The following is a 17,059-nucleotide window of genomic DNA, read 5'->3' on the forward strand; positions in this document are numbered from 1 at the left end:
GATGGATCTTTCTCAAATTTCATATGCAGTTTCCCCATAGTCCCTAGTTGTGCATTGTAGCTTTTTTGGACTGATTCAAATTCAAGATGTCAGACAGGTGGCCATCTTGGATTTTGGATGTAAAAGTTTGTTACCGCTATTTCTTGGAAAGGACTGGATGGATCTTTCTCAAATTCCATATGCAGTTTCCCCTTGGTTAGTTGTGCATTGTACCTTTATTGGACTGATTCGAATTCAAGATGGCCGACAGGCAGCCATCTTGGATTTTGGAAGTAAAAGTTTGTTACTGCTATTTCTTGGAAAGTACTGGATGGATCTTTCTCAAATTTCATATGCAGTTTCCCCTTGGTCCCTAGTTGTGCATTGTACCTTTTTTGGACTGATTCGAATTCAAGATGGCAGACAGGTGGCCATCTTGGATTTTGAATGTAAAAGTTTGTTACTGCTATTTCTTGGAAAGTACTAGATGGATCTTTCTCAAATTTGATATGCAGGTTCCCTTTGGTTCCAAGTTGTGCATTATACCTTTTTGGACTGATCCGAAATCAAGATGGCTGACAGGCAGCCATCTTGGATTTTGAGAATAAAATCTTGTGACTGCTATATCTGAGGAAGTACTGGATGGATCCTTCTGATATTTCATAGATATTTGTTTTCCTTGGTCCCTAGTTGTGCATTGTACCTTTTTTGGACTGATTTGAAATCAAGATGGCCCACAGGCAGCCATCTTGGATGTCGACAGTAATACAGCACAAGCATATTGTCCATTATCCACCTGTAACTGACTGCTATCTAATAATACTTTGGGATCTTTTTCAAATGATATTTGCTAATAGGTGCTTAATAAAAATATCTTGTGCCATCATTGAGTACATTCAATGAAGACCAGGTCATGAACATTTACAACACCTGTAACAAACAAAAAAAATAAACAAATCTTCAAGAACTGAAAACAGATCCTCAAATGGTGGGCACCAAGATCCCTCTGGGATCTCTTGTATTATATAGAGATACTGATGTTCAACACCCACTGATCTTTAAGTTATTATTATGACATTCTTAACGGCCCGTCAACACATAAAAGGTCATAAGGGCCTTTAAGACATTTGGGTTAATGAAGAATGGGTATGGAGATCTAGAGCTGTTTTTAGCTGGGCCAAAGATTTAAATGGTCTTTTGCTATGGTGCATTGTCCATCCTCTGTCTTTGTTCAGTCTATAAATCTTTTTCTTCAGTCATTTTCTTGTAATTAACCAAAAGGTCTAGAATCATGATTTTTTGGTTCCAAGAATTAAGCCCAACAAAGTCAGCATGAAGAAAAGAACCTGTCTAATATTCACAGTAATAGGAATCAAATGTGCTGAAGCTCTTTTCATTCAACAAAATGCCTAGAACCATATATTTGGATAGTAGCTTTCTGGATTGAAATCCAACAAAGTATATAAAAAGAAGTGACCTCCATGGTCCTTATTCAACACTTTAGTACCAGAAAACACAGCGCTGTTGGGTACCAGTAGTTGGTTGTTCTGGTATCAATGGAAGCTGAAGAATGATTGGTGATGCAGAATTTACATCAACCTATCTGAAAAACAGCACTTCTCCTGTTTTCAATATCATTTTTTCCATTTTGAACTAATTCATCATGAATTCAAAATTTTAAATAGTTGTCTGGGACTACATAACTACATTGACCAGAAGGTATCTTCTATACATTTTATTGGACAAGATAAGTTTTTCAGATCTGAGTTTGACTATTGCATTAAAGATAATTATGAAACATTAAGTTCTGTCAGGAAACTATCTGTATATGTAACTTCTGTGTATAGATATGGTTACCTAACAAGGATTTTTTGGGGAAATTTTGGATAAAGGAATTTTGATGCATCAGATGGGTTTTCTTTTTTCACTTTCCCCAAAATGTTTGAGAGAGCTTAAAGTTACAAAACTTTGCCCAAAATTAAGCAAACATTGGTCATACTTATTAATTATTAGTTATTGTCCTTTTTAAAATTTCAAGTCTGGAGTATAACTTTGCGCGCATTTCTAGGTTAATGAAAACTTGGTGTACACATTTGTCATACTAAGAAAATGTGTACCTAAGTCAGGGTCTGCAACCCCTAAATAACAGAGTTAGTGCCCATTGTTCAAATTTTGAGTCTGGAGCATCACCTTGCTTACATTTAAACTAGGACCTGTAACCCCATAGTTACAGAATTATTGTGTGCTCTTTGTTAACATTTAGTATGCAGAGCACAACACATTAATGGGAGTATTAAGGAAACTTAGAGTTGGTTAAAGCATTATTGCCCTTTGTTTTTTGTGGAGCATTCATTAGTTTCACTGATATTATCCTTTATTAAGTACACATTGGAGTAAAATTTTGAAAAATATAATATATAATATATGTATAATATAATACATGAAAAATCAACAGAAAGGCAGGATGTTTTTGTTCTATAATTACCAGATTGCGAAGGGAAGTAACCCTGAACAAAAATAATAACAAATTTAACAGACAAGCAAAAAAACTTTTACCAGGTATGTTGCTTATTGCCTTCAATGTACAAATTTAACATTAAAGCAAATATGACCTCTGTATTCATTTCCACAACCTTGCTGATTTGTACTGATTGTTTGGCAACTTGTTGAAACTTGATTAGTATGATGAATTCAATAGTCACTATAAAGGTTGCCTGTAATATAGAGGTGTTGAATATTGGTCACTATGTAGAGATGGTCATTATATGCAGTTGTCTGTAATATAGAGGTGTTGAATATTGGTCACTATGTAGAGATGGTCATTATATACAGTTGTCTGTAATATAGAGATGTTGTATATTGGTCACTATGTAGAGATGGTCATTATATACAGGTGTCTATAATATAGAGGTGTTGAATATTGGTCACTATGTAGAGATGGTCATTATATGCAGTTGTCTGTAATATAGAGGTGTTGAATATTGGTCACTATGTAGAGATGGTCATTATATACAGGTGTCTGTAACATATAGAGATGTTGAATATTGGTCACTATGTAGAGATGGTCATTATATGCACCAAATTGGTCACTGTAGAGATGGTCATTATATACAGTTGTCTGTAATATAGAGGTGTTGAATATTGGTCACTATGTAGAGATGGTCATTATATACAGTTGTCTGTAATATAGAGTCGTTGAATATTGGTCACTGTAGAGATGGTCATTATATACAGGTGTCTGTAACATATAGAGATGTTGAATATTGGTCACTATGTAGAGATGGTCATTATATACAATTGTCTGTAATATAGAGGTGTTGTATATTGGTCACTATGTAGTGATGGTCATTATATACAGGTGTCTATAATATAGAGGTATTGTATAATGGTCACTATGTAGAGATGGTCATTATATGCAGTTGTCTATAATATAGAGGTGTTGAATATTGGTCACTATGTAGAGATGGTTATTATATACAGGTGTCTATAATATAGAGGTGTTGTATATTGGTCATTATGTAGAGATGGTCATTATATACAGGTGTCTATAATATAGAGGTATTGTATAATGGTCACTATGTAGAGATGGTCATTATATACAGGTGTCTATAATATAGAGGTGTTGAATATTGGTCACTATGTAGAGATGGTCATTATATACAGGTGTCTATAATATAGAGGTATTGTATAATGGTCACTATGTAGAGATGGTTATTAGATGTAGTTGTCTGTAATATAGAGGTGTTGAATATTGGTCACTATGTAGAGATGGTCATTATATGCAGTTGTCTATAATATAGAGGTGTTGAATATTGGTCACTATGTAGAGATGGTTATTATATACAGGTGTCTATAATATAGAGGTGTTGTATATTGGTCATTATGTAGTGATGGTCATTATATACAGGTGTCTATAATATAGAGGTGTTGAATATTGGTCACTATGTAGAGATGGTCATTATATACAGGTGTCTATAATATAGAGGGTGTATATTGTCACTATAGAGATGGTCATTATATATGTCTATAATATAGAGATGGTTATGGTTATTAGATGTAGTTGTCTGTAATATAGAGGTGTTGTATATTGGTCACTATGTAGAGATGGTCATTATATACAGGTGTCTATAATATAGAGGTGTTGTATATTGGTCACTATGTAGAGATGGTTATTATATGTAGTTGTCTGTAATATAGAGGTGTTGAATATTGGTCACTATGTAGAGATGGTCATTATATACAGGTGTCTATAATATAGAGGTGTTGTATATTGGTCACTATGTAGAGATGGTCATTATATACAGGTGTCTATAATATAGAGGTGTTGTATATTGGTCATTATGTAGAGATGGTTATTATATACAGGTGTCTATAATATAGAGGTGTTGTATATTGGTCACTATGTAGAGATGGTTATTAGATGTAGTTGTCTGTAATATAGAGGTGTTGTATATTGGTCACTATGTAGAGATGGTTATTATATACAGGTGTCTATAATATAGAGGTATTGTATAATGGTCACTATGTAGAGATGGTCATTATATACAGGTGTCTATAATATAGAGGTGTTGTATATTGGTCACTATGTAGAGATGGTTATTATATACAGGTGTCTATAATATAGAGGTGTTGTATATTGGTCACTATGTAGAGATGGTCATTATATACATGTGTCTGTAATATAGAGGTGTTGTATATTGGTCACTATGTAGAGATGGTCATTATATACAGGTATCTATAATATAGAGGTGTTGTATATTGGTCACTATGTAGAGATGGTCATTAGATGTAGTTGTCTATAATATAGAGGTGTTGTATATTGGTGTATAATATGTGTTGTATATTGGTCACTATGTAGAGATGGTTATTAGATGTAGTTGTCTGTAATATAGAGGTGTTGTATATTGGTCACTATGTAGAGATGGTTATTAGATGTAGTTGTCTGTAATATAGAGGTGTTGTATATTGGTCACTATGTAGAGATGGTTATTAGATGTAGTTGTCTGTAATATAGAGGTGTTGTATATTGGTCACTATGTAGAGATGGTTATTAGATGTAGTTGTCTATAATATAGAGGTGTTGTATATTGGTCACTATGTAGAGATGGTTATTAGATGTAGTTGTCTGTAATATAGAGGTGTTGAATATTGGTCACTATGTAGAGATGGTTATTAGATGTAGTTGTCTATAATATAGAGGTGTTGTATATTGGTCACTATGTAGAGATGGTTATTAGATGTAGTTGTCTGTAATATAGAGGTGTTGAATATTGGTCACTATGTAGAGATGGTTATTAGATGTAGTTGTCTATAATATAGAGGTGTTGTATATTGGTCACTATGTAGAGATGTATGTAGAGATGGTTATTAGATAGTTGTCTGTAATATAGAGGTGTTGTATATTGGTCACTATGTAGAGATGGTTATTAGATGTAGTTGTCTATAATATAGAGGTGTTGTATATTGGTCACTATGTAGAGATGGTTATTAGATGTAGTTGTCTATAATATAGAGGTGTTGTATATTGGTCATTATGTAGAGATGGTCATTATATACAGGTGTCTATAATATAGAGGTGTTGTATATTGGTCACTATGTAGAGATGGTTATTAGATGTAGTTGTCTATAATATAGAGGTGTTGTATATTGGTCACTATGTAGAGATGGTTATTAGATGTAGTTGTCTATAATATAGAGGTGTTGTATATTGGTCACTATGTAGAGATGGTTATTAGATGTAGTTGTCTGTAATATAGAGGTGTTGTATATTGGTCACTATGTAGAGATGGTTATTAGATGTAGTTGTCTGTAATATAGAGGTGTTGTATATTGGTCACTATGTAGAGATGGTTATTAGATGTAGTTGTCTGTAATATAGAGGTGTTGTATATTGGTCACTATGTAGAGATGGTTATTAGATGTAGTTGTCTATAATATAGAGGTGTTGTATATTGGTCACTATGTAGAGATGGTTATTAGATGTAGTTGTCTGTAATATAGAGGTGTTGTATATTGGTCACTATGTAGAGATGGTTATTAGATGTAGTTGTCTATAATATAGAGGTGTTGTATATTGGTCACTATGTAGAGATGGTTATTAGATGTAGTTGTCTGTAATATAGAGGTGTTGAATATTGGTCACTTTGTAGAGATGGTTATTAGATGTAGTTGTCTATAATATAGAGGTGTTGTATATTGGTCACTATGTAGAGATGGTTATTAGATGTAGTTGTCTGTAATATAGAGGTGTTGTATATTGGTCACTATGTAGAGATGGTCATTATATACAGGTGTCTATAATATAGAGGTGTTGTATATTGGTCACTATGTAGAGATGGTTATTAGATGTAGTTGTCTGTAATATAGAGGTGTTGTATATTGGTCACTATGTAGAGATGGTTATTAGATGTAGTTGTCTGTAATATAGAGGTGTTGTATATTGGTCACTATGTAGAGATGGTTATTAGATGTAGTTGTCTGTAATATAGAGGTGTTGTATATTGGTCACTATGTAGAGATGGTTATTAGATGTAGTTGTCTGTAATATAGAGGTGTTGTATATTGGTCACTATGTAGAGATGGTTATTAGATGTAGTTGTCTGTAATATAGAGGTGTTGTATATTGGTCACTATGTAGAGATGGTTATTAGATGTAGTTGTCTGTAATATAGAGGTGTTGTATATTGGTCACTATGTAGAGATGGTTATTATATACAGGTGTCTGTAATATAGAGGTGTTGTATATTGGTCACTATGTAGAGATGGTCATTATATACAGGTGTCTGTAATATAGAGGTGTTAGACAATGGATCATTATTTAGAGGTGATCATTATATACAATTGTCTTTAGAATTACTGTTCCACAGCTGCTGAATTAAACTGAAAATTGTTTTTGATTTAACCCGGATGTGATGTTAGACTGGCTAGATAAATTTGGAAATCTTAGCTTTTATAACAGATCACTTATGGTACTTAATCTGTAAATGAGGTTGTTTTATACAGGAAATGACAAGCTGGTCATATTTAACTTGTGTGAAAAAACGAAATAAACAGGAAACACAACATCGTATTGAGAAACTCAAATGCCACTTGTATAAAGTATGACAAACCTGATGGCAGATTTTGTTTGAGTTTTTAGCAGGAGATAAATCCATCTACAACAGGAAGTAATTTTACTTGTTCTCAAATTTTTTTATTTAAAACATGCATTCAGTTTGTCGGCTGGCTAATTCAGAGACTTGATGTTTGGTTTTTGAGGTATGTATGCAATCTTGATGCTGTTATACATGAGACATGGTTTACCATTCACAAAGTATGTATGTGAATGTACTTGATTTTTTTTTTTTTGTGTGTGTGAGACTTCATTTGCCATTCACAAAGTTGCGAGGGTTGTATAGATTGTACGAAGGTGACCTCTGCTACAGACATGGTCATGTGTATTATATGTGATGTGTAAATTCTCTGTGATGTAATGCCAGTACATATGTTATACACAGAATCATAACACTGTATCTTACCACTGATAATAATGATAAGGGTGTATTGTTCTTCATGGTATGAAACCTTTTCTTTTATACATGATGATGTACATGTGTTTCAAACTAACAACTGTTTAGCCATCTTTATCAATTTGATTAAAAGTAGATGTTAGTCCTATTGCTCTAAAATTTCTATAATTCAATAACACTGTATTGTGATATAGTACTGTAATGTCAGACAGGAGAATGAAATAAGTGGTCTAAAACACCAAAAATCAAAAAGAAATTTATCTTTCAAAGATAAAAACAAACTGATTAAGTTTCAACAGTTTCTGCAAAAATTGCAACAAAGTTAGTGGCAGGACGACCTAGGGTGGCCAATAACAACACTATTTTAGAATAAGCTGGTCTGTTTGCCCCTCATCAGTATTTGTATATCTTACAAGGTACTGAAATGTTTTGTTCTAAATTGGACATGATATATTTAATTCATACATTTTTTGTGCTGGCATTTCTTAAAATTTGAAAGATTGCCTTTTTCGTTCATGTGACTTTTATAGTAAGAAATACCTGTCATATGTGTGACTGCAGCATTGTGTCAGGTTTATCTCATGAAGAAGGAAATAAAAGCTGAACCTGGGTGTAGTATGTCCCTGTTAGAACCCATGAGATAACATTCAGCAGTTTTGTGTTTGTAAGATGTCTGTTTAGTTTTGTTTTTTATTTTTATTTTTGGGGGTAAGGTGGAAGGGGGAGAGGGGGAAGTGTTACTGTATAATTCATTCATATTTTCAAAGTTCACAAAAAAATTACAAATAACAGCGTACATGTAATTAAACTGAACTGAGTACGTATGTCAAATTTCCTGATATTTAACCATCAGATGGTTAGCTAATCCATTTTGGGTCTGATCAAAATAACAAGATGGCTGAGTTGAGTTTTAGAAGCTATTTGTTGCACAAGTTGGTTAAAATTGATTGGATGTGCCCAGTTTGAATGCCATAGTGTCTATGTTAATGTATTTGTGATAAATACCGATTTGACGAACTTTGAATACCAGGTGAGTGATGCAGGCCCATTGGGCCTCATATTACAATGAAAAATTGTTATCACTATTTCTTGAGAAGTAGATGGATCACCCTCAAACTTCATGTGTAGGTTTCGTTTAGTCCCCAGTTGTGCTCGTTTGATATTAAGACTGATCAGAAAAACAAAATGGCAAGCAGGTGGCCATTTTTGATTTCAAGGATGAAAGTTTATTATCACTATTTGTTGAGTAGTACTGATGGATCTCTCTCAAACTTCATATGGAGAATTATCTTCCATAGTTCCCTTGTTGTGCCTGTTTGATTTTAGGACTGATCAGATAAAATGTCAGAGAGACAGCCATCTTGGACTTCAGCAAAGAAGGTTTGTTATTGCTAATTCTTTAAAGAGAAGTACTCTATGGATCTCAAATTTCCCTTGTAGGTTGGATTTTGGGACTGATCAGAATCACAACAAAATGGCTGACAGGTTGGCAGGTAGCCATCTTTGATTTGCATTCTAAGATTTTTAGGTCATCTGACCCGAAGGGTCCGATGACCTATAGTCATCATGCTTCGTCCGTCGTCGTCCGCCGTGCGCCGTGCGCCGTCCGCCGTGCGCCGTCCGTAAACTTTTCATTCAAACGACTTCTTCTCAAATACTAGAAGGTCTAGGGGGCTAATACTTGGCACAGAGGATACTGGCATGGAGCTCTACCAAGTTTGTTCAAATGAATGACCTTGACCCACTTTAAAGGTCACAGGGGTCAAATATGTTAAAATCTTTAAACAACTTCTTCTCATTAACCAAAAGGCTCAGAGTGTAGATATTGGGCCTGTGACATGCTGGGATGAAGGACTACCAAGTTTGTTCAAATGAATGACCTTGACCCACTTTAAAGGTCACAGGGGTCAAATATGTTAAAATCTTTAAACAACTTCTTCTCAATAACCAAAAGGCTCAGATTGCTGATATTGTGCCTGTGGCATGCTGGGATGAAGGGCTATCAAGTTTGTTTAAATGAATGACCTTGAACAACTTTCAAGGTCACAGGGGTCAAATATGTCAAAATCTTTAAATAACTTCTTCTCAAATACTAGAAGGCCTAGGGGGCTAATACTTGGCCCATAGCATGCTGGCATGGAGCCCTACAGTTTGTTCAAATGAATGACCTTGGCCCACTTTCAAGGTCACAGGGGTCAAATATGTTAAAATATACAAAGGACTTCATCTCAATAAGCAAAAGTCTATGAGTGCCGATATTGGGTCTGTAGCATGCTTGGAGGAGAGGCTACCAAGTTTGTTCAAATGAATGACCTCAACCCACTTTCTAGGTTTGGCTTGCTTTTTGTCAGATGACCGTTAAGGCCCATGGGCCTCTTGTTATCATTATATCTTGAAGTGCCAGATTGGTTGTTCTCAAATTTCATGTGAACACACCCTTCTTGGTCACTAGTTATTCACTTTTGATTTTGGGATGGATCAAATAAACAAAATGGCTAACAGGCAACCATCTTGGATTTTGACAGTGAAGATTTTGAATGCTATTTCTTGAGAAATGCAGGATTGATCTTTCTCAAATTTCAAATGTTATTGCTCTATGATCCCTTTTTGATTTTTTGACTATTCAGAAAAATTAAATGGATGCCATCTTAGATTTGACAATTTAAGATAACTGTTACTATTTCATGAAATAATGGATGCAATTTTCTCAAATTACAGAAAAACAAAATGGCTGACAGGTGACTATCTTTGATTTGGCAGTTTAGTGTGATTATCACTATTTCTGTAGAGGAATTATTAGATTCCATATAATCAATAGTAAAATCAGACGAAAGAAGGGAAATGTAGAAGGAAAGAACAGATAAAGATCAAATTGTGGTGGTTGCAAATTAAAGATCCGTCTGGGATCTCTTGTTGACCAACTATGTGTGAGAATATTTCCTTTGACGGTATAATATTTTCTTGAACTGCCTGCTTACTCGACATTTGACCAAACTTAGCTCATCTATGAATCATAAAGAATGGCAGAGTACATAATAAACTCGACCCAATAGTAGTGTTTATTTGTTAATTTCAAAATAACCTAGAAATGACCTTTGATAAACTCAAAATTGTATTTGCACTATGATCAATTGAAATAGGAGAAAATGGCAGCAAAGTTTATAGGGGAGAATTTGGACTTAAAATTCCAAACCTTGTCCTCATTAGCTGGTTGATGTCATACTTAAGGCATATCTCATTCAGCAATATATGGAGTTATTGTCCCTTGTTCAATGTACATACTTTACCTGAGAATTATTTAGAACCTTGCTACAGTTGCCAGCTTTTTATGTGTCAGTAGATATTTGGATTGAAGAGAAACCATATAAATACAGATAGTGAGTCAAGAATCCTGATTTACATGTATATACACTTTATATAGAACTTGCCTAGATGAATCCAGTGATAAAGAGATATAAACTATAAGCTGTCCTTAACAGATATTGGAGTTATTAGTTTGCCTAGCCTTAACTAACGATTCTTCTTCCCCTACAAAAATGTTCTTTAATTAATTAATTTTAGAAGAAAGAATTATTGTAGGGCAATAATCAGTAATTTTTTTCATACTTCAAGTTTGTATTCTGCCAAATTGTCATGATACCAAAGAATATCAGTTCCGCCTGGATTAACAACAATTAAGAAACATATTTAATCAATTGTTAAAATTTGTCCTTAAGGCAAATTACTTTTGGGCTACTGCACTTGAAACGTTTCATTGGTGATGAATAACATCTGATATTGCAAAAAAAAAAAAAAAAGTAATTAGTTTGAAATTCCATAAATTGAATCACAATCTCTCATCATCCCTTGGAAATGAAAGATTTAAGCATCACGTCAGGCAAAACGGAAATTGATGTGAAAGTGGTTTTTGTGATTTTTGTACATTGAGATGTTATATATGTAGGCTTGACAATAACAAAGAGCTGTGTTCGGAAATTGTAATGATTTAGCATCTGTTGCCTTAATATTCAATTCAAAGCTGTTGTGTCACTGTTTAATATAAACTATACTGATGTGTTTGTGTTGAGGCAACTATTGTAGTTGTATCTGCTTATTTTTTGTTCACACTTGCAGACTGATTTTTATCCTTTATCAAAGTCACACTCAGCTATCTGACCAAAGAAGCAGTATCCCTGGATTATAAGTTAATTTATTAATCTATTCTTTGGATCAGTAAAGAAAGACTTTCACTAGAATTAAAGATAATTTAATTGACACATTAATATGTGATGGCTTCGCATTAGTTTGGTTTAAACATTCTGTCAACAGCCAGGGTCATTGAACTTTATAGTGCTGCCTCACTGAACTATATTACCCAAGCCCCCAGCGGGACACCTCAAATAGTCACATTACAGACAATAGGAAAACCTATTATTACACAATCACAATACTGAACATTAAGCAGAAAGACTCTGGTGTGAGTTGTATGTGATGTTGGAGATATCATGTGATAAATCTTTCTAGAAATGTCAGTGGATCTGGTTATAACATTGTATAAGGAAGTGATCAGATGAAGTTTTTCTTTTAAGGATCAGAAACAAAAATTACATGATTAGGTAGTTCAGGGTAGTACAAGCTTTACAATATCTTAAATATTTCATTTTTCATGCCCATTGAAGTTATTGATTGTTAATATTTGATATTTGACGTTTATTTCTGCTTTTTTTCTCTTTAAGGTTTTGATGAAAATGAAATCAATATAAAATCTATAAAAAGGTGATAAGAAACATGAACATTCACTTTCAAGGAAGACTGCTGCTTTTTCTAAAAAAAATAACTTTCATTTGGCCAAATGAATTAAATTTTTTTGGGGTAAGATAATCTTGATAAGTGGTACTGAAGTTTGTTTGAGGTTTAAAAATCAAACATTAGCAATAGCACTGGTCCTGTGATGCTCTTTCAAAATGCATTTGTGTATAAGCAATCTGCTTTTCTTTCTACTTGAGAGTAGGAGAGGTGGGAAACCATTAATCGTTTGGTAGTTTACAGATAGCTGACAACATGTAGCAGACGGCCAGTGTCTGCACAAAGATACAATAGCTTGTGAAATCTTTTGTTTCTTAGTTTCCAGATACTCTGGCTCTATAAATTTGGTCAAAATGACTGAAAAAGTTTGTGTTGCTGAGATAAGTGGAAAACGTGTTTCTCTGTTATCTGAGGACGGAAAGGGGATGTAGGAGGATAGTGTTGAAGACATTGTTCAGAGGTCATCTACTGTATGGAGGGTGGGGTTTTCCTGCTTTTAGTGGCAAGCAGGATTGATGTGCTGGGTTTTATCTATAACAGGTTTGTCCTGGACAATGTAGAAGATTCATTGTTAGGGTCAAATACAAGGTTAGGTTGCCAGACTGGTAAAATAAATGAAAGAAAAAATTGTGGAAAGTTTTCTAATTTCTATGTAGGAACTTTGAATTTTTCTGGACAAATATGAAAAAGGAAAGGAGTTAGATGTATGAAATATTCTATTAATTTCATTAATTTTCATGGTTTTAATTTTCATTTTCATAGGTATATGTAATAAATCCACAGATTTTTCTGTCCAGTAATTAAAGAACTCAGAGAGAAATATTACATGATTTTTTAGTAGATTTGTCCATATGAAATACCCATGAAAACAAACTGTAAGCAAAGTGGTTTTTCATTGAAAAATCCCAAAAGAAACAAAAGCATTTTACAGTATACCTCACTTAAACATTACATACAAGTTCTACATCTTAAATTGTATAAGATACAGGTCCAAGGAAACACGTCTTTCTTGATGTTTGTATTTTTTGGACACAACACTAACTAGGATAGTTGTACAGATACACTAGAAACAACAAGGTCAAAAGGTTGGAGACAACACCAATTATGACACTTTCTGTTGTACAAATGTCACAAGAACAAGGTCAAAAGGTTGGACACACCTCCAATTATGACAGTTTTTGTTGTACAAATGTCACATGAACAAAGTCAAAAGGTTGGACACACCTCAAATTATGACACTTTCTCTTGTACAAATGTCACATGAACAAAGTCAAAAGGTTGGACACACCTCCAAATATAACAGTTTTTGTTGTACAAATGTCAAATGAACAAGGTCAAAAGGTCGGACACACCTCCAACTATGACAGTTTTTGTTGTACAATTGTCACATGAACAAAGTCTAAAGGTTGGACACACCTCCAAATATAACAGTTTTTGTTGTACAAATGTCAAATGAACAAGGTCAAAAGGTCGGACACACCTCCAACTATGACAGTTTTTGTTGTACAATTGTCACATGAACAAAGTCTAAAGGTTGGACACACCTCCAATTATGACAGTTTTTGTTGTACAAAGGTCACATGAACAAGGTCAGAAGGTTGGACACACCTCCAATTATGACAGTTTTTGTTGTACAAATGTCACATGAACAAAGTCAAAAGGTTGGACACATCTCCAATTATGACACTTTCTGTTGTACAAAGGTCACATGAACAAGGTCAAAAGGTTGGACACACCTCCAACTGTGACACTTTCTGTTGTACAAAGGTCACATGAACAAGGTCAAAAGGTTGGACACACCTCCAACTATGACACTTTCTGTTGTACAAATGTCACATGAACAAGGTCAAAAGGTTGGACACACCTCCAATTATGACAGTTTTTGTTGTACAAAGGTCACTTGAACAAGGTCAAAAGGTTGGAGATAACACCAATTATAACACTTTCTGTTGTACAAATGTATAAAGGAATGAAGATTAGAAGATTGGGGGTTTTAATACAATTTCACTGTTGACATTTTGTGTTGTACAAATGTAACCGGACCTAAAGGATTGCAGTGTTAGTGACAAAAAAACTTTGATGGTGTTAGTGACAAAAAAACTATGATGATGAAGTATCTGTTGACAAGAAACAATAGATAAAAAGTTGCGAGTTTAGAAATGCAATGGTAATTTTGATATCAAGAGTTGAACTAGGAATAATATTAAGGGCTTTAGACAAATCAAAAGCGAATTGTTATTGACTAGGAATAGACTGAATGATTGAGTAATGTGAGAGTACCTGAAGTCTATACCATGTCTGCTAGTATTTAGCTCAGCCATGTGGTCCAGTGCTTCTGAAGGATCCATTCCTTTATGTGGGGTATAAAACTCTACCATGCATTAACAGGGACCTGCTTTATATCCCCACCAGACCTTCTCCAATGGAGTTGTTAATTCATCTGAGATTCAGTCTCCTCATAAACTTTTTACATTGTAAAAGGAAATGTAATTGTCTAGTCGGTCCACAGAGGCAAAACCATTTAGACATATTGGTTTATCTATTGTGTAGCATGAAAATCGGTAAGCAATCAAAAATAAAACAACTTAATAAATAAAGCAAGCAATTTTTATCTATTCTAAGCTTTCCTAATTTAAATGAACAGCAGACACATACACCTTTGGATTCATTCATTATATTAATAAATTCATTTCAAATGTTTATAGATATCATTCAAGAACTGAGAAAATTTTAATCTTTATGATGATTTATTGTAGTTGAATTCATTGGTACTCTTTATCCATGAATGTCTATGTCTGTTTTAATAAGTAGATTTATTTAGCTAGATTTGTGTAGATGGGTGTAGGTACTGCATTTGCATACTAAAGTTATGGTAATTATTACTGAAATGAACAAGTAAATTTATTTAGCTAGATTTGTTGAGTTCTGTTTACCTACACAACCAAGTATCAGTGAAATAGTTACTTTTTGAAAAATATGTTTTTCAGATGTTTTTTGTCCCAGGTGTAAGTCAAACCCAGAGTCTATCACAGACCATGTGATACTTTTCAGTTTGACTTCTGCCAGATCTCGTGATTCGGCTTTAAATTACGTAGTTTCTTTCTCTGTTTAACCCTTTTTTGATTCTTATGTGCAGAAATGACGATGTTCTGGGGTTCTATAGTAATAGTAGCATTTTATAAGTACTGTCAAAGAATGCTGAATCTGTGACTGTGGTAAACCGGAAATACACAGTGGAAATATCATATCCGTGATGCAATACATGGCGGGATTTTCATTCATATTATGATTCATGGTGGCCATGATGTTTGCAATCAGTTGTACATGTAAACAAACAAATTACATGAAAAGACATCATGTATAAACATTTTCCCGTTTCGCTGATCATGATGGTCGAGCAGCTGAAAAGAGTGACTGGGAATGGTTTGTTGGAGAAGAAATGATATTCTCTAGATGTCATGACAAGGAATTTATTCTCTTGTCAAACTGCATCTGGTTCTGGTCTCCGCTACATATACCAGTGGTGTCATCCTACCTCAAAATTTGAAATCATTGGAGGTAAGTTTTTGAAGTGTTTGGAATAATAAATGCAGTAATCATTAAAGAGTATTGATCACTCTAAATCTTACATAGAAATGATATAAGTGGCCAAGAAGTGAACACAATTTCAATTTCGTAATAATTACCATAACTTTAGTATGCATAAATGGTACCTACACCCATATTTGTATCCCAAAAACAAAATTTAATTGCAATGAAAATTTACTATTTTTGCTATTTTTCTTGTTCTTGGAATTCACTTTTTTGCATCAAAAGAACTTTTTTAATGCTTTTGTATCATATTACTGCATAAGAATGAATCTTTTCTCTCCTCAGAATTTTCATAGAGAATTGCGTTAAAAGTATTTTGAACTGTCATGTCTTGAATTTCCATGCCCCCTTCTTTGACTGTTGATATATATCATGTCCAGCATTCATTTTCATTTAGCATAGTATCATATCATTACCCAAGTATTAGGATTTTATCTAAAAAAAAATCTTCAAAATGAAAAAGAAATCCACTTAAAGAATCCTTACTGAAATAAGTGATTGTTTCATAATTGTCAGATGACGGAGAAAGTGGAATGGACCCTTTGAATTGTTCAAATGTTGATGGCAATAACTTATCTGTATGTTTTCTTTTTTACAGGAGGCCATTTCAGTGGTTTCTTGAAACAGGATGTGAAGTCTATGCCAAGAAATCTGAAAAATCCAGTCATCATCAACCAGAGGGCATTCTGTAGCATATTATTATATCAAGATGGACCACTCTGAAAATGATAACAGCCTAAAGTGACATGTGAAATGATTTTGACAACCTAGATATTAGGAAATCCATGTCAATGCTATTTCCATGCAACTGATCAATCTGTTTTGTTGTATTGAATTAAAATCATTGTTGGAAAATAAATAAAAAAAAACTAGATTTGACATGGTAGTCAAACGGTGAAATATGCTTTGTACAAAATAACATTATATATAAATACAAGGGTACCATTTAGTCTTTGATAAAACTTGTTATATCATCCAATAAAATAGCTCTGAATTACAACGAAAAAATGATTACTGTACTCTGTTTCTACTCCTTCATTATCTAGACGAGATAAACCTATTTAATGTTGATAACCCTGGTTTAAATGTTAAATGTTTCACTTGGAAACAGAAATATCGCCTCAGAGTAATGTACTTATCTGGCTTATTCATCCTTTCATAATATTTTAGTCCTGGTTCCAATCTAGCATTAAAAG

General features: G+C 33.7%; 1 protein-coding gene across 1 annotated transcript in view; it reads left to right on the plus strand.

Moving 5' to 3' along the window:
* The window catches only part of LOC132565563 (uncharacterized), an 88,771-nt gene extending 71,916 nt beyond the window's left edge, over positions 1-16,855 (plus strand). Inside the window, exon 6 of the mRNA XM_060230211.1 lies at positions 16,462-16,855. Coding sequence (XP_060086194.1) covers positions 16,462-16,586 — 125 coding nt within the window. The 3' untranslated portion in view covers positions 16,587-16,855. The remainder of the gene's footprint in view (positions 1-16,461) is intronic.
* Positions 16,856-17,059: the final 204 nt, after the last annotated feature.

The sequence above is a fragment of the Ylistrum balloti genome, unplaced genomic scaffold, assembly GCF_031769215.1.
Source record: "Ylistrum balloti isolate Yb309-2 unplaced genomic scaffold, AGI_CSIRO_Ybal_v1 Utg369724, whole genome shotgun sequence".
Classification (NCBI taxonomy): domain Eukaryota; kingdom Metazoa; phylum Mollusca; class Bivalvia; order Pectinida; family Pectinidae; genus Ylistrum; species Ylistrum balloti.